Here is an 18182-nt window from a genome sequence, read left to right on the forward strand (position 1 = left end):
TGTCTTCATTTTTGTTTTGTTGTTTGCTTGAGTTTGACAACCATATTTGATGCCAGACCTAAGCAACTTGAGTCTAACATGGCTGCCTGACCCAGTTAATACGGGTTAGGCATGTTGTTGGACCCAAGTAAACTTGGGTCATGCATTGTTGTCAGACCCAAACACCTTGGGTCTGGTATGGTTGTTGTTGTTATTATTATTAGTATGATTATCATTCTTATTATTATTTTTAGTGTTGTTGTTGTTGTTATGATTATTATTGTTGTTGTTGTTTTTATTGTTATTATTAGTATGATTATTCTTATTCTTATTACTAGTATTATTGTTCTTATTTTTATTATTGTTATTATTATTAGTATTATTGTTGTTGTGATTTTTAGTGTTATTATTATTATTATTATTCATAACCTTCCGTGTTAGAATAAATTGGGTCTGACAGGGTCTGGAATGACTATCAGACCCAATTCATTTGAGTCTGACATGGCTACCTGATCCAACATACTTAATATATTCTTTATATATTTAATATTTTTTTTATATTTTTTAAAAAATTGATATTAACTCGAGAGCGCGAGCCAATATATATATATATATATATATATATTATCCATGTTTGTATGGTCGACATGGTAGAACACCACAGCTACAGTGCCTTGCCAAGCTGGTTCACGAAGTTCTTTGTTTTATTATATATGTCTTTGTGATTTTAGGTTTATTATAATCTGGTCCATGAAGTTTTAAGTTTTTTCATGTTTATCCCTATAGTTTTAGATTTGTTCATTTTAATCATTAACTTTATTTACATCACGTTTTGTTCTTTAAGTTTTGAAAAAGAAGAAAGTTATCATAAAAAATTAAGAGGAGAGAGAAATACCATAGCCGGCCATAAAAAATTGAGTCAAATAGAGGTGGTTTTGTCCTCTGACTATCTTAGAAAAAATAAATTGAAGTCCGTAAAGATATTTTTATCTCGTTTGATTTTTTTGTTTTTTTTAGTGACCAAAGGTTTTTTTTTTAATTAAAAATAAGGTTTTTGAGATTTTTAGGATTTTTTTTGGGGTATTTCTAGGTGAAAAAAGAGGTTAAAATTTGGGTTTTTTAAATCTAAAAATTTAAACTTCGATTTATCAAGCATTAAAGATGATTGAAATTTGAAAACATAGTTGTACTCACATTTTTAAAAAAATTAATATTTTTATTTTAAAAAAATTAATTTTTTGGATCGTTTTGATATGCTAATCTCAAAAATAATTTTAAAAAATTAAAAAAATATTATTTTGATACATTTCAGCATAAAAAATACTTTGAAAAGCAACCACAACTACACTCTTAAACACAAACAGATAATACCTGACCTAATTTATTTAAAAAATATATCACCATCAACTCGGATTCAAATCTGTCCACTTCAAAGAGACCCGGGACAAAATAGCTCCACGGACCCAAACTCAAAATAAATAATTTCCTTATACTGACAAAAAGCAACGCGCCTTATTTTTCACTATTTAAATGTTTAGGATATCCTCAAATTAGTACGGGTGTTAATCAAAACTACTTCTATTTATACACCATTTTAAGAGTGCATCTTTATTTAAAAAACAACAATTTCTTCAAGTTTTGACTAAAAAATTAAATGTATCTATTATTTTTATATAATGCATTCAAAAGAATTTAAATATTTTTTTCTTACTCAAATTTAAAAGTAAAGGAAGTAACATTTATAGCTAATGTTTTGAACCTAGCCTAATTCGGGTGACCCATTAACTCAAGAATTGTCCTTGCCTAGATTAGCAGAAAAAACCCGGATCATTCTTCAAAGAGATCTTTTGAAGTTTTTATAAAAACATGGATTGACTTGGCTAATCACGAAGGTGTTTAGGTTGAATTAGATGGTACTAGATAGCTTGCTCGCGCTTTATTGTGGGTTGACCCAATTTTTTTTAGTGTAAAAAAATGATGACCAAGCTTTATAAGTGTATTTAAAAAAGAACAAAAAATAAATGGCTCCACATCATACAAAGAGAGCATGGAAAATAATATTGACCGTCAATTCACAGCAATCCGAACAATGAAAGATAAAATCAGAGAAAAAAATAATAAACAAAAAAAGTTAAAAAAAAAATGTCAACAAATCTGGGTAATGAAATTGAAAAAAATTAAGATGATAGATCTAGTAATGAAATAAAAAAAATTAAAATTTGATAAATGTGTCAAGAATAAAAATTTAAAACAAAACATTGAGGCCCAAAACCTAAAATACCATTAGATATTGAACTCAGTGGCCAAATTGAAAATGTCTAAGTCCACAAATCCACAAAAGAATCAAAAACAAAAATAAAAATAAAAATCAAGTGAGTGAGGACCAAATTAAAAAAAAATTAAAATCAAAATATACCATTTGATGTTCAAAATGCTCGATTCGATGGGTTGATTCATGACCTAAGGGACACGAGGTTTAGGTCGGCCTAGGTTTCAAAATTAACTGGAACAAAGTACGAAAAACATTTGATGCTCATATTTAATTCAAAAGCAAAAATCCTCATAAAAAAACTAAATTGAACAAAACCTAAAAAAATAATTTTAGGTAACACATGTTTTTTTTTCAAAACAAATGAAAAATCCCATGGTAATTGGGAAAAAAAGAAGTAAGAAAACATTGGAAGATGAAACAAAAAATATAGCTAAAAAAAGAGGGGGGAAACCAAGCAAATCTAGGTGAACCTTCTAAGCCCGGGTTATTCTTTTAAACTTGCAAGCTGTTAAATTTCAAACTTAGTCTCAACTAAAAAGCTCAATATAAAACAAATTCAATGTTGAAAGGTGAAAAAAATTAATTTAATTAAAAAAAATCTTGTTAAAAGTGCAAGATCTAACAAAGAGCACAAAAAACCGAGGCAATACCAGACCAATTTAATATTGAAGAATAAAATAAATTAATTTAATATAATTTAAAAAATTAGTTTAAAAGAGGTAGATCCAACAAAGATAAAAAAAAAACTCAAGACAACCCGTGTTACTCTAAAAAAATCAGAAAAGTCCCCTTCGAAAGTAGGAAAAAATATCAGGTGATCAAAAACAAATTCTAAGCCAACCCAGCTTAACTTTAATAACTCGCGACCCAAGATATGAGATAGGGATAACCTCACAAAAAAAAATCAAAACAGATCATGAAGCTCAAGGCCCAATAAGTTAATGTCAAATGATTAAAATTAAAAAAATCAAATTTTAAAAAGGATATATAAAAAAAAACTGAACTTGAACCAGGCTAATCATTGAAACTGGTGAACCAGGTCATGATTATAGAAGACAAACATGAACAAATAATGAAGCAAATTTCTCAATCTTAAAAAAAATGAAAAAATAAAAACAATGAGGACTAAATCATGCACAAAAAAAATAATTGAAATAAAATAATTAGGGATTAAATTGAAAAAAAAAAATGAAGAAAATGATAAAAAAAAAGAGCAATAAAAAAATGAGGACCAAAATTAGAAACAAAACAAAATGAAAATAAATTCTAAAGGATGAAATAAAAAAATTAATGCAAAAGATAAAAAAAATAGCAATAAAAAAATAAGGACTAAATTAGATACAAAAATTCTATGAAATAAAATGCAAAGGAATGAAATTGAAACAAAAAAAATTCAAGAAGCATTGAAATCAAAACAGATAGAAATAAAAAAAAAATAAGGAACAATTTTAAAACAAATACAATCCGGATGACACATCTGATTTTTTAAAGGCTCAGCTCGAAAACCAATGTACATGAGAGAGACAAGAATGGGAGGAGGAAAAACTTTCATCGTCGTCGAAAAGCCGCCAACCAGGCCAAACGTGCCACATCAACAGTAGTGTCGCTACCTAACACGTTGGATGACATGACAGTTAGTGGAATTTGGCCATCGTAATACGTTCCACGCGCCTCCCATTTGGCAGGAGGGATGATAATGCGCTGATTTGTGCATAGCAAGCATTAACCTTTTATGTTGATTTATTAATATTTGAATAATTGAAATTACTAAAAAAACCCTATGAGCATCCTAATATTACAAAAAGAAAAACATGTGGCAAAGATGAAAATGCCCTCCCTTGTCGGACTTAGATTTTTGAAAGTTAAAGGCTAAACATGTTATTTTACTGAAAAAAATACACAAAGATAAAGAAAACCCCTCTTTACAAGGCCAAAGCTTTTGAGTTTTAAGGGTATTATTGTCTTTTAACTCCTTTAACTGTGCAAATAAAGTTGAAAATACACACAGATTCTTGGACAGAAAGCCTATTTTCTTAGCTTTCAAGTGTGAAGAAGTAATTTCACTGCATATAAAAAAAACAAAAAATTACTAAATTATCTTGATCAATTGACAAGTGACATTTTGACCCCTAAAAGAAATAACTCTACCCTACAACCAATGCAATTGTTCGGTGCATTGAAGGACAAAATGATCAATGCACTACTTAAATTCACAATGTTTCTCCTCATATGCTATAAGAAAAAATTGAGTCCTTTTATTTATTTTTTTGTAATTTGGAATAGTGGTAGCGATTACTTTTTAAATTATTTTTTGCTTGAAAATGCATCAAAATAATATTTTTTAAAAAATTCTTTTTGATAACAATGCATCAAAACAATTTTAAAACACTAAAAAATCTAATTTAAAAAAAAAATAATTTTTTTAAAACTCTAGTTGAAAACCCCCTTAATAGCTTGTCTGATATTGTGGTTGTGGTTGCAGTTGCTTTTTACAATTTTGTTTTATTTGAAAATATATCAAAATAATGTTTTCTTTTTCAAAAAAATATTTTTGACATAAAAACATAAAAACTATCCAAAAATACCAAAAAAAAACAAAAAAAACTTTTAAAACATGAAAACAAACCGACTGTAATACTATAAAACTACGTTTCTACCTCCTACCCCGTTTGTTTGCTGGAAAGTAGTTTCCTTTTGGAAAGTGAATTCCGGGAAAGTGAATTATTTTTCGATGTTTGGTAGTGTAATGGAAAATAAGTTGGAAAACACTTTACAATGTTTGGTTATGTCATGGAAAATGAGTTGGAAAATAACTTATTAATGTTTTATTTTTTTCAAGTTTATTAAAATAACGAGGAACAAATCTTACAAATTAAAAAGTTGAATGAGAATGAAATTGAAAAAAATAATAATTTCATAAATTATTTCAAATAAAATAAATAATAATCAAAATAATAGAGATCAAATCTAAAAAATAAAAAAATTAAAAGATGAAGAAATTAAAATAATAATAATTAACATTTCATAAATTATTTCAAATAAAATAAGCAACAATCAAAAGAATGAGAACCAAATTTGATAGATAAAAAATTTCAATTAAAAAAATAATAAGGAAAAAGCAAATAACAATTATAAAAATAAGAACCAAAATTAATATAAAAATTAAATTCTAAGGGATGAAATTGAAAAACAAATATTGAAAACAAAATATATATATAGCAATCAAAAGTTTGAGGACCAAATTTGATATAATCAGCAAATAATATGATTTTCCTAAATTTTTCATAACTTTTAAAAAATGTTTTCCGCCCAAAATAAAAGGAAAACACTTTCCTGGAAACCAAGCCAAAATTTCCTTTGACTGGGAAGTGTTTTCTGTTGACCAACTTTTCTAATGACAAACAAACACATGAAAGTTTGAAAAGTGGTTTTCCACTTTTCAGGAAACAAAGGCAGCCTATCTGTTTGTTTCCATGGTTGCTTCTGCTTTTAAAGCAAACCATAGAAAACAAACGTTTGGTAATGCATAAAACACCATTTACTGTTCATGGCCCCCACTGCTATTTGCATTTGAAACGCAGGGTGACACAAAGCAGCTCTTTGCTGCTTTTCTTCTTCTTCGTGGAGAGTGAATCACTCTCCACTGTTCACGTGAATAGTGGAGTCACTCTCCACTGTTCTTGCTGGACCGGATCCGGTTCAAAGCTAAATGCATTGAATCGGGTCTGACCCAGTAAAATAAAAAAATTAAATTAAAATTTTTATTTTTAATTGTGTTTTATGCGAAAAAACTAGTATTTAACATTATTCAATGACACTACATAAATTAGACGGAGATCGCTTGATGACGTAACATTTGCAGAATTTGATCGCAATTCCAATTTTGTTCCTAATGATATTTTACCTAATGTTGTTGCGCGCTTAAAAAACCAAAGAAACTATAGTCTTTGTCGGATGTATTTCATGTGTGATGGAATAGATAGTTTAATAAAACAATAAAAAATATTTTACATAAAGTATTATTTATTTCATGATGTGATAACAATAGTTAAATCTACAATATTTAAATAAAAAATCATATATATATATATATATATATATATATATATATATATAATTAAACTACTTTTTATTCAACCAAAGTTTTAACCAAACATATATAAATATCAAACCAACCTTAAATAAAAATACATTTTATAAAATAAATTTTTCCATACCACAACCACGAAAAATACCTCAATACCAAACCTCGTCACACTTGCCTAGCCAACAAGTAAAGTTAAAAAGTTTAAAAAGAAGCTCCACCAGAGAAAGAAACCAATTTACACTACAGAGCGGTACCATCTCTCTCTCTCTCTCTCTGATCGATTCACCGATCAATCAAAATCGAAATCAATGGCGGGAGTGTCATTGAAGTGCGGGGACTGTGGGGCCCTATTGAAGTCCGTCCAAGAGGCACAAGATCACGCCGAGCTGACCTCTCATTCCAATTTCTCTGAATCCACTGAAGCCGTCCTCAATCTCGTCTGCACTACTTGCGGCAAACCCTGCCGATCCAAAACAGTAATGAAACCCTCTATTTATTATTCACTTTGTCTTTCCGAAACTTAGTTTTGTTAATTGTGGATTTTGATGCATTTGGGGTGCTGTTTTTTTTTTCTGTTGCTTACAATTTTCGCTTTGCTTGAATTTTATGGTTCCAATTCTGATTATTTTTTTACCCTCTAGTTTGTTTTATCTGATTTGAATATTAAAGATTAAAAAGATAGAAAATTTATAGTTATAATGAGTAGTTTAAGGCCTAATTTTTTTTTTTTATTATTTTGGGTTTTATTTGTTTGCAAATCTTTAAATTTGGCTTGTAATTTGGAAATTTATTGTTATAATGAGCAGTTTGAGACCTAGTTTTTTTTATTATTCTGGGGAAAAAAAAACTATCGTTTTGAATATTTGTGGTGATTGTTTGGGTTTTGGTTTTATTTTGTGATGAAGGAAAGTGATTTGCATACGAAGAGAACTGGCCATACTGAGTTTGCGGATAAGACTGCTGAGGTGACAAAACCGATAAGCTTAGAGGTTCCAAAGGCAGCAGCAATGGATATTGATGTGCCTGCTGCTGCTGATGCAAGCACTACTAGCCAGCCTGAAGGTACGATTTGCTGACCGTGATGAACTTTATGAATAGTGTGCTTGATTGATTCTCATGTTTTTGTGTGGTAATTAGTAGGTAGAGTTGCTGGACGATTCAATGACTGTTTTGTGGTTTTGTTGTCTTTGGAGTGTTTTTGCTGTTATTTTATGAGTTTTAAGTGCAACAACATGTGCCTTCAAAATCATCTTGCCTGACATGGTTCTTGTTGGAACACTCCATTGCTGTTAAGGTAGCCATTTGTTAAATCTCTGTTTGCTCTCTCTTGTTTTTTATGCTTTCCTTTCACATTTCGTTGTAGAATAGCTTTTTATAGATTTTAGTTTTGCAGTTCTATTTTATTTATTTGGCTCTCTATTTCTTGCACATGTTGTTTTAGGGTTCCACGCACCCCCTTGAATTCTTTTTCATTCTGTTATTTAGGAAAAGAGGAAAAAAATGGTGGTCCTTTTCTTTGGTTTTTTTTACCCATTTTCGTTTTGCTGGTAGCTTAAGAAATGGCCTTAGGTTTTATAGTGGAGGATCATGAATGAGCTATCTTGTTCTTATTGGTAGTGGAAAATTGGTATCGACCCTTGTCAAAATCTTGTTATTCTTGTTCTTTGTTTACTTGAGATTGATCATTGTAAGACATTCCCTTCTTTTGTAATTATGGTTGCTTAATACACTTGCTATTTGTTCTCTAGAAATGGTTGCTCCAGAGGTTGACAAAAAAATTCTTGATGAACTGGAAGCAATGGGTTTCCCAACTGCGAGGGCAACGAGGGCACTTCATTATTCTGGTGATGTTATTTATTGTCATTTTTTACCTTTGCTTATCAGATATTAGAATCTGTGTCATAGGGCATCTACGAGGCTGGATTTTGTTAGCATGTTATATTTTGGCCTCTTATAGTGTACTTACTGTGTCATTATCTTGATTATAGGCAAATGATAAAGCATATGCAGTTTTCTGAGTGTTAGCTTTTCTTTTCTTTCAGGTAATGCCAGTCTTGAGGCTGCTGTAAATTGGGTAGTTGAGCATGAGAATGACCCAGACATAGATGAAATGCCCATGGTTTGACATTCTTTTTCACAAGCATAACTGCATCTTTCCATTCATGCATTGTCTGTTTATTGATCTGAAAATAAGTTTCTTTATTGCTTTTGCTGACTAAATTGTTTGTTCTTCTGATTTATTGACCTGCTTGTCTGCTCAGGTATCTATCAACTCCAAAGTTGAGGCTCCTAAACCTTCTTTGACACCAGAAGAAATGAAGCAAAAAGCTCAAGAACTAAGGTATGGTACATTAAAATGCATATCTAAGCTTCACTGTCTTCATTTTGTGATTGCTACTTGGCCAGTGGTTCTAGATAACGAGTATACTGTTTTTTGTTTTTACCGGCTGCAGCAGGCTACTGAGCTGTGGTTCAGTTGAAAAATGAGTTGGGTTCAGGATAGGTTATGAGTTTAAACTTTTCTAGTTAATTTACCCAGGCCTTACAATGCAATTTTGTTTCTTATTCAGCCTTTGGTTTTATTGGTTGATCTGCTCAATTTTGGTAAAAAATGACTTTTAGAAGTAGTTTCTAAGAGGGGTGGCAAAGCTCCTAGAATTTTCAGGTGCTAAGGAAATCTTATAGTCTGGAAACTAATTTGGTCCATTTGGGGTCTCTCAGATCTATATCTTCTAAGAGGATTATGGGTTACTAACTGGTGTCTGCCACACTGGATCAATTTTGATTTTGATAAATCAAGACCTTGATTGTTCAAAGGATATTTATTGCTTGGACAATGCCATGGATGCGATGGTCCTTGCTGTTTGCTTCAATTTCATGTGATTGTGTGCATTTATGTTGCCTTTATCGGGATATTTGCTTTCATGGAATTAGTTTTTTAATCTTATCTTTTATGCTCTGAACATCTTGAAGGAAAGCCGCATAATGTGATTGCTGAAGGTATCTTCAAATGCTTTCCTTTCAAGGACTAAAATTAAGTTGAATTTCTTGGGTGGCTTTAAGGTTTGCTGTGTGTCTACTTGTGTATCATATGTTTATCTCATGTTTATCTTTCTTGTAAATAATTTTAAGGGAACGTGCACGCAAGAAGAAAGAGGAGGAAGAGAAGAAAACAGAAAGAGAAAAGGAAAAGGTGCTTCTTGATTTTCTTTATGACTTTCTCTTATATCAACTTGCAATCTCAAAATTATGCATTTGTATTATCTTTTCGTTTGTTTTTAAAGCATGTCCTCATTTGTCTCCACTGGCAGTGACGAGATCAATCATCATTTGAGTGCATGCTCTATTAGGAATTGTTACCTAGGGCATCAGTGTTGTGCAGTTTCCTTAAACTTCATGCTGTGTAATTTTCAGTCAACTTTCACTTTCTAAATGTGGAATCTTTGACACATCATTCTGATACATGCAAATATGAAGATATGTTATGTAGTCCCAAGTATTAGCTTGGTATCTAAACTCTTGCCTTGATTGATCTATCTACTATATTTTCACAATGTGTTTTTGGAAACCAATTTTACAGGAGAGGATTCGAATTGGCAAGGAACTCCTTGAAGCAAAGCGAATTGAAGAACAAAATGAAAGAAAGCGGTCTGTCTTTGTCTGCCTTTACTCTTCTGTTGTATTTCACCGTACTCGTACCTTGTGTTCGATATGGTCTTATGTATCCCTTTTTGGAATGGTTTTGTAGATTCACTTTCTTGTAAATGAGTTTCTCGTTTTTGTACATGGTTGCAAACTTGCACTATTTTGGTGCTCTTCAGTATTTTTTTTTTTATTTGTGTACCAAAAAAGTGCCCTTTCCTGTTGCTACAATTGAATGAAAAACAAATTCCTTCTCAGATTGATGGCCTTGCGGAAGGCAGAGAAAGAGGAAGAGAAGAGGGCTAGGGAAAAAATTCGTCAGAAAGTGGAAGAAGACAAGGTTACTACTGTTCTATTCCATTTTTCTTTCTCCCCAAAATTGCATTAGTAGTTAAACTATTTGTGTGAGTTTGATCTTGTTCTTTCTTTGATTTGTATATGTTTCTAATATATCAACTTGAAACATTTTTAAAAGGAAAAGAGCACATCTCAAAGTTTTATGAAAAGGAAAAGGCAAGACATTGCTAGATCTCATTTGGTTGATGTTATAGAGTTGTATTTTCAAAAAATAAAATAAAAAAATTGCCCTTTCCAGTGTACTGTGTGCCCATTTGTTATTTAAGTTTGTATTTGGAATAATTCGATTTGTTGTTAGTTTATTTCTAACTGGAGTTGGGTGCCTCACAGGCAGAAAGAAGAAGGAAGTTAGGATTGCCACCAGAAGATCCTGCAACTGTAAAACCTTCTGCACCTGTGGTGGAGGAGAAAAAGGTACGAGGAATAAAAATGGGCTTGAGGTAGTCATTCAGAATATGTTCTTAATGTATTTTACAAATGTTTTTGCAGAGCATGCTGCCTGTTAGGCCTGCCACTAAGCAAGAACAAATGAGAGAATGCTTGCGATCTCTTAAGCAGAGTCACAAGGTAAACACAACTCTACTTCAGATCTTCATTATCACAGTCCAGAAACATGAAGTACAATTGGTTAATTATTCTGTTTTGTTTTGTTTTAGTAGCCTATTATGTATACATGCTGTGTGGTTTGCGTTATCTTTCAATTCAACTTTATTTATCCTTCCTCCCTTTTCTGTTAATCTTATATGTTACGATGATTTGACCCTGTAAAGTTGAGTTAATTAAATAAAAAAATAAAATATGATAAGAAGGAATGAGAGAGGAAAGAGGATAATAGGAGAAGCAAACCCCTAGAGGACTAGAGAGAGGAAAGAGGATAATGAAGAGTAAAGTACATTTTCTACCAAATCTAAGAATTTTCACTGACCAAAGAACGATCAATGCTATGCAAAAAATCCAAGGTAAGTTATGCTTAAAGCTAAAAATTATGTACAAAGATAGAAAACAGTGTAACTTAAGAGATGATAGCGGGGAACTTGCTGATCTTTAAATACATATTGCGAAATTTAATTAAGAATTGAAAAGAGACAGAAAGATCACTGAAGTCTTGCCATTCCACATGGTGAAAAACCAGGCCTTTGTAGCCCCAGCTTTAACTTCGTATAGAAAAACAAATAAATAGATTGATGCTAGTGAATCCTAAACTGTGGATTGTATACGGACTCCTTGGCCAAAAAACTTGCACCCATCTTGTTCATACTCATGGAAACGAAAATCTATTATCACATCTTACTGATATTGATTGCAAGATATTCCTACATGAAAACATGATGCTTCCAAATATAACCATTCATGCATTCTTTGATTCTTCAAATTCTACATCTCCTTCAGAATTTCTCTTACTGTTCCTCATTAGCGTCTTTTAAATTTGTGTAGCACTGTCAAAGCTGTATAGCACCTTAAACTAGATTTTGTAGCCTCACTTCATTTGCTTTTTTGAGGCTAGGATGATGATGCTAAAGTGAAGAGAGCGTTTCAGACTCTCCTAACTTACATAGGGAATGTTGCCAAAAACCCCAGTGAAGAGAAGTTCAGAAAAATAAGACTCAATAATCAAACCTTCCAGGTATGCAAATTCTCATGCTAAATTATATTGAGGAAATATGCCTATCATTTTAATGCTCGCTCCAATTGTAATTACTGCTCACCACTGGATTGATTATTGTTAGCACCTATTCTCACAATTATGTTGCATTATTGTATCATTTGATATGATCAATCAACTTCTGCATCCAATTTGGCCTTCACATGGAGCATGAACTCTTAGGCCCCTTGCTAATTGCTTTCTTGCTCCTTTATTTGCTGTCACTCTACATTTCCATGAAACAGGATAGAGTCGGTTCACTCCAAGGAGGCATTGGATTTCTTGAGCTGTGCGGGTTTGAGAAAATTGAAGGCGATGAATTCCTTTTTCTTGCCAGGGATAAGGTGGACATGGCAGTGCTGAACTCAGCTGGGTCTGAGCTGACCTCTGCAATAAATAATCCGTTCTTTGGAGTCCTTTAAGTTGGAATGAGTTAATGATTTTTGTTGTTATAAATAACTAATTGTTCCATACTTTTACTGTTACTTTTCCTTTTATTTTCTGAAAAAAGAAATTATGCTGTTGTGGATTAAGCTCTTTGTTGTGCCATACCATTTATTAGCTTTTTATGAACTGGGACATCAATTAGTTCGGGTTGATCTTCTCCTAAATCAACCGGAGCTGGATGTCCTTCAAACCTGTTTCTTTGATTCACAATATGTTTATTTCCATGTTTTCAACAAGAATATTCTTCAGAACAGCGATTTGTTTCGGTTCTTCGATTGATGTCTATCCCTAAAGAGGGGAAAAGACCCAGTTTCCTGTCGAAAAAGTGACCATTAACCAGTCATGGCATCCAAGCTCCATGCTGTGACTCTTGCTGCTGCACTCATGAATGAACCAGGGCTGACCATCCGAGGCTGCAAGGAAGGGTGAAAGTAAAAAATATTAGTAGTTTAGGAAGTTAATTCTAATGAAAGTGATGAAGTCAGGCTTGCAATAATAAGTTATTCTTAGCAGTGATAAATACGAGTTTGTTATAATTAAAAGAGGATTTAGTCTAGATAAATTATTTAGATGGTTTAGTAGATATATTTATAGACCAGTGAAATAAGTCTAGGTTCAAAAGAAGGTTTAGATGTGCCAGACTAAAATAATAATTTAAAAAATCTATAATTTTTTATCTGATTGTTGGATTATGGTTAAATTTTTATTCTAGTTTTCCGAGATTGTTTTCAGATCAAGAATTTTGAAAATCTTATTATGAGGTTTTGGTTTTGGTATTTTTTGTGATTTTTTTTGTTATTTTTAGATTATAATTTTTGGATTTTATGCTTTTTTACTTTATAATTTTGAATTTTTATTTTTATTTTTTAGTTGAGATAGTGTTTTTGGTTTATTTAAGTCCATGTAGGTTTTCTAAAGAGACAGATTTTAATATTATTATTTTAAAAAGAATAAACCTAAATTTGAGGTTCATATTTGTTGTTTTTTGTTTGCAGTCTTTAGCTTCTAAATGCATTAGGAAGCCTAAGAACCTGAGTGCAATCCCTAAGCTTTGCATAGGGAATTTGGTAGTAAGGATCATGCTGGTGGAAAAACAGAATTGGGGGCCGCAGAGAAGGCATTCGTGGTATGCTTTCCCTTCTTTCTAAACTATCCCCGAAACGTCTGTGCTGGTTTTTCCCGGAAGACAGGAGGATTTTTATCCTGAAAAGAAAGAATCACTTCGATTTCTCGAAGTTAATTTCAAAACGCACAAGGTCTCATCCTAACTCCCCGATGAAAAGAATTGAGACTATTGGAGGCGGCCATTTTCCCAACATTTGTTTGGTTATTGAATTGGAAAGCAGCTTTTGCGGCTGCTCAAAACTCACTTTATATCCACAATATAAATCGGATCTTATTGTATCTGTATTGGAGTTGATACTTAAGGAATTTGTATGAACTTGATAAAATAAAAAATAAAAAAAAAATCGCCATTTGCCATCAATCTCGTTTATAACAAGATTCAAATTAGTTTAAATTTATATCCACAATAAATTTAGTACGATTGAAAGATGTAGTTTTGAATGAATCAAATGTCATCCATCCCGCGTTTTGGGGCTGTCATAAGGTGACAGTTTCGACTTCCATCGGTCGACTTCTGTCGGATCTGTCTATTCCGTTTAGGGAGTCGACTTCTGTCGGATCTGTCTATTCCGTTTAGGGAATGGGCTTACGCCGACCTTTTTGACTATCGGTAAGCTATCCTTCAAATCTCGTATTGAAGGTGCAAAATCAATGGCAGCTGCTTCTGCTACAGCTACAATGGGTTCCGCCTCTTTGCTTTCTAGTTATCAGTAATCTCGTGCTGGGACTCTAGCTAAAAGCTAATCCGTTCTCTTGCCCTCATCCAGTTACGGGTTGCTAAGCTACTGAGGAATCTAGCTATGAGCGATCCCAACTCTCGCTTACTAAAATCCAGTTCGTGTCTAAGGTCGAAGAACTCATTTTTGATCATTTAAATATCTTAATTTTATTAATGATATATTCTATATTTATCTATTTATTACCTATTACTAAAATAATATGTAATCATGATTAAAACATATCATTTTTTAATATAAAATACTTAGTTATTTAAAGTTTAATAATTATTTTACACGGTTTTTACGCGAGTCTTTTATTTACACGTATGGTCTTTACATATAAAATTCTCATATAAGTTATTTTAGTGTATTTATCATTTAATACCCTAATTTATAAAAACAACTAATTCATTTTATAGAAAAAAGAATATATAATATATTAATCTTAATCATTTTAATTAATATATCGTATTAATATTAATAGAGCATTAATTAACATAAGTAGAAAATCATTCTCCTCTGAAATCCCAAGCACCGGCATCGAACTTAAGAGTAGAAAATCAAAAGTCTCTCCTTTTATTTTATTAGGAATAAGATCAAAAGTCTCTGCTATGGAACCAAGCAGGTGTTGCCCATTCTCATCAATTAACATCCCAACGTTTACCGTTGGGGATGATAATTTGATCTCACCTTGATGGATATCAAATTGAATGATCTAAATGGATATAATTTTTTATTATTTACCTTATTTTATAATTGATAGGGTATTGATATTGTTAAATTTAACCTAAAACTCCATCCAAACTTGTCCAAAGATATATATATATACTATTTTTTTATTTTATATTAAATAATAAATAAGATATAAATGCAGAAATTTTTTATGCAATAGATAACATTATAGAATACTCTAAAACGCGTGGGATATTCACTGTAGTAGAAGATTTTTTTTTTTTTTTTAACTTTTGTTTTTTCTGTTTTTAACATATAATGTATCACTGTGCACTGTGTGCACAGTGAAACACTTGATTTTTTTTTTTCGTTTTTGTTTTTTTTTCTTTTTTTTGCCTATGGGTTTTTTTTTGCTTTTTTCTTTGTATTTTTTTTTCCTTTAATGAATTTTTTTTTTTAATTTAGTTTGTTAATGTGAAAATTATTTTTTATTTAGTTATCATATTTTTATTACACGGATCTCGGGTTTAACGAGTTAACTTGAATTTTTTTTTGTTTTTTTCCTTTTTAATTAAATTTTTTCGTTTGACCCATCGATTTTTTTTTTCTATTTAGTTATCAAACTTTCATAACGCGAATCCCAGGTTTGACGGCTTAACCTGATTTGACGGGTTAACTCAGTTGATTCAGATTTTTTTTCTTTTTCCTCATTGGTAATATGCTTATGTCTTTTGTTTGTTTTTGTTTTTGTTTTTTTTAATTAATTTTTTTCGTTTAGTTTAGATTGTTAATGTTCACTTTTTTTTCTATTTCTTTTAATGAATTTTTTTTGTTTAATTTAGTTTGTTAATGTGAAAAAAAAAATTTATTTAGTTATCATACTTTCATGACACGGATCTCGGGTTTGACGGGTTAACCTGGTTTAACGGGTTAACCTGATTTAACGGGTTAACATGAATTTTTTTTTTTGTTTTTTTCCTTTTTAATCATTTTTTTTGTTTAGTTTAGTTTGTTAATTTTTTTTCGTTTGACCCATCGATTTTTTTTCCTATTTAGTTATCAAACTTTCATGACGCGAATCCCAGGTTTGACGGGTTAACCTGATTTGACGGGTTAACTCAGTTGATTCAGATTTTTTTTCTTTTTCCTCATTAGTAACAGGCTTATGTCTTTTGTTTGTTTTTGTTTTTTTATTATTTTTAATTAATTTTTTTCGTTTAGTTTAGGTTTTTAATGTTCAATTTCTTTTCTATTTAGTTATCAGACTTTCATGACACGGATCCCGAATTTGACAGGTAACCTAGTTTGACGGGTTAGCCCGGTTAATTCTGGGTTAACCCGTCAATTTTTTTTTCTATTTAGTTATCAAACTTTCACGACACGAATCCAAGGTTTGACGGGTTAACCCAGTTAATTCAGATTTTTTTTTCTTTTTCTTCATTAGTTTTTTTCTTTCTATTGGTTTTTTTCTTTTTAATTAATTTATTTAATTATTATACTTTTATGACATGACCTTGCAGCCAGATCCACATCCAAGGCTATTGGGTCTGATATTAGAGTTAGACCTAGACCTACTAGGTCATGCAAGTTTAATATTATTATTATTATTATAAATATTACTTTTGAGTCAGGCGTTATAACCAAACCCAAGATTCTTGGATATAGCTTTACAGAAAGACCTAACACTTTTAGATCTTAGTTTTTTTTTGTATTTTTTATATATAAAAAAATTAACCCGCAGCATCGCGCGGGTTATGTGACTAGTGCAAGATATAAATAAAGTAGAGATACCGAGTACATGTTGCCGTCTCTGTTTGCTGTAAAAAATAATAATAGGAATTTCTCTCACTTCATTCAAAGCTTCCCTTAATAATTATTAAAAACACCAAAAGACATCAAATATTTTTATAGATTATAGAATACACTAAAAGATATGAGGTTTTTACTGTAGTGGGCACTGTTCATACACTATGTTTATTTTTTTAATAATTTATTTTGGTCCTCAAAGTTTTATTTTGTGCGATTTGATCCTAATTAAAGTATAATTGCTTCTAATTTTTTAGTCGGGGATAAAATTGAAAGGAGGAGGACCGAAATGAAAAAGACACCAAACATGGATGGTGTACCAGAAATTGCATGAAAAATACACTTAGATTCTCGATATTTAAAAATCACGCAATTTATATGATTCAAGTTCCTTTAAATTTTAAAAAATCACTTTTAGTACACAAGTTCATTTATGTTATTTTTCAGTTCTTGGTTAGAGAAAAAAGAGAAAGGGGTTGTTGAATTCCAATGATGAGAGAGAGTCATTGTTCACTATATTTCTGGCCACCAAAATGGGTTTTCTTGGTGCCCACTGGTTCCATGAGATGATAGGGGCTTCATCATGGTTGTTTGGCACCTTAACTTTGCATGAAAAACTAGATCTAAGTTGAGAAAGCCAAAACTAACTCAGTTTGATTTCAGTTTTTGGGCCATTTTTTTGGGTATTTGGAGTTGATGAAATGATTTTTTGATGTTATAAGAGTGTTGGTAATGTATTTTTAGGTTAAAATAGCTTTAAAATCAGGTTTTTTGGGAGTCACTGCCCTGATTTTCCAGCCACTGTTGTGGTGGCTGGAATTTAGGCTTGTAGATGACATGTCGTCTGCCTTGATGAGTAACATGTCGCCTGCCTTGATGAGTAACATGTCGCCTGCTTATTTTTTTTCAAAAAATAGGGGCAAAGTCGTCTACCCCTTTAAAAATTAAAAAAGAGGGCTTGAAGACCTATCAAAACTCTTGGGCTCTTCATTCCAGTGGCCCAAACGCGCTAGGCCATTGATTAGTACTTAAAAGTGCATTCTCATTAAGGCTTTATATCATCGTATTGCACTAAAGTATCGTTAAATTCCCTAACTAAAGCATGTTTTATAATAACAAGTCTAATAATATAATATATCTTTAATTTATAGTAAATGCTTGTTTTGAATGCAGGTATATCTCACAATTCAAAGGATTGATTGATGTGATTAACAATTGAAAGTGAAGAGACAAAAAGAGGACTAGGCTAAGAGAAGAGATGCTGGTTCAATTCCAAACTGGAACACCATTCGGTTATTTGATCATAACTGGAGTTGTAGAACTCGGATTTAGGTCCACTTTATATAGATGGAAAGATAAGACATAGACCTGAAACTTTCATGAAGGGTCCAAGACTCAATTCTGCCGTTTGGAATTGAACCAGCATGTTTATGT

At 31.4% G+C, this 18182-nt stretch overlaps 1 protein-coding gene across 1 annotated transcript; it reads left to right on the plus strand.

Moving 5' to 3' along the window:
- The first annotated feature begins 6519 nt into the window (after positions 1-6519).
- LOC7461659 (uncharacterized) lies at positions 6520-12512 on the plus strand. Its single transcript, XM_002300131.4, has 12 exons — positions 6520-6814; positions 7244-7400; positions 8087-8182; positions 8381-8457; positions 8600-8679; positions 9471-9531; positions 9919-9986; positions 10239-10320; positions 10668-10751; positions 10827-10904; positions 11842-11961; positions 12225-12512. The coding sequence occupies exons 1-12, from the start codon at positions 6647-6649 to the stop codon at positions 12399-12401; spliced, it is 1248 nt and encodes a 415-aa protein (XP_002300167.1). The 5' UTR covers positions 6520-6646; the 3' UTR covers positions 12402-12512.
- The last annotated feature ends 5670 nt before the right edge of the window (positions 12513-18182 follow it).

The sequence above is a fragment of the Populus trichocarpa genome, chromosome 1, assembly GCF_000002775.5.
Source record: "Populus trichocarpa isolate Nisqually-1 chromosome 1, P.trichocarpa_v4.1, whole genome shotgun sequence".
NCBI lineage: Eukaryota > Viridiplantae > Streptophyta > Magnoliopsida > Malpighiales > Salicaceae > Populus > Populus trichocarpa.

What these genes read in the sequence shown, in the direction of transcription:
- LOC7461659 (XM_002300131.4), top strand. Translation starts at nt 6,647, where the DNA reads ATGGCGGGAGTGTCATTGAAGTGCGGGGACTGTGGGGCCCTATTGAAG. An exon ending in AGAAAGTGGAAGAAGACAAG is followed by an intron (nt 10,321 to 10,667) that starts GTTACTACTGTT and finishes GGTGCCTCACAG; the next exon opens with GCAGAAAGAAGAAGGAAGTT. An exon ending in CTCTTAAGCAGAGTCACAAG is followed by an intron (nt 10,905 to 11,841) that starts GTAAACACAACT and finishes TTTTGAGGCTAG; the next exon opens with GATGATGATGCTAAAGTGAA.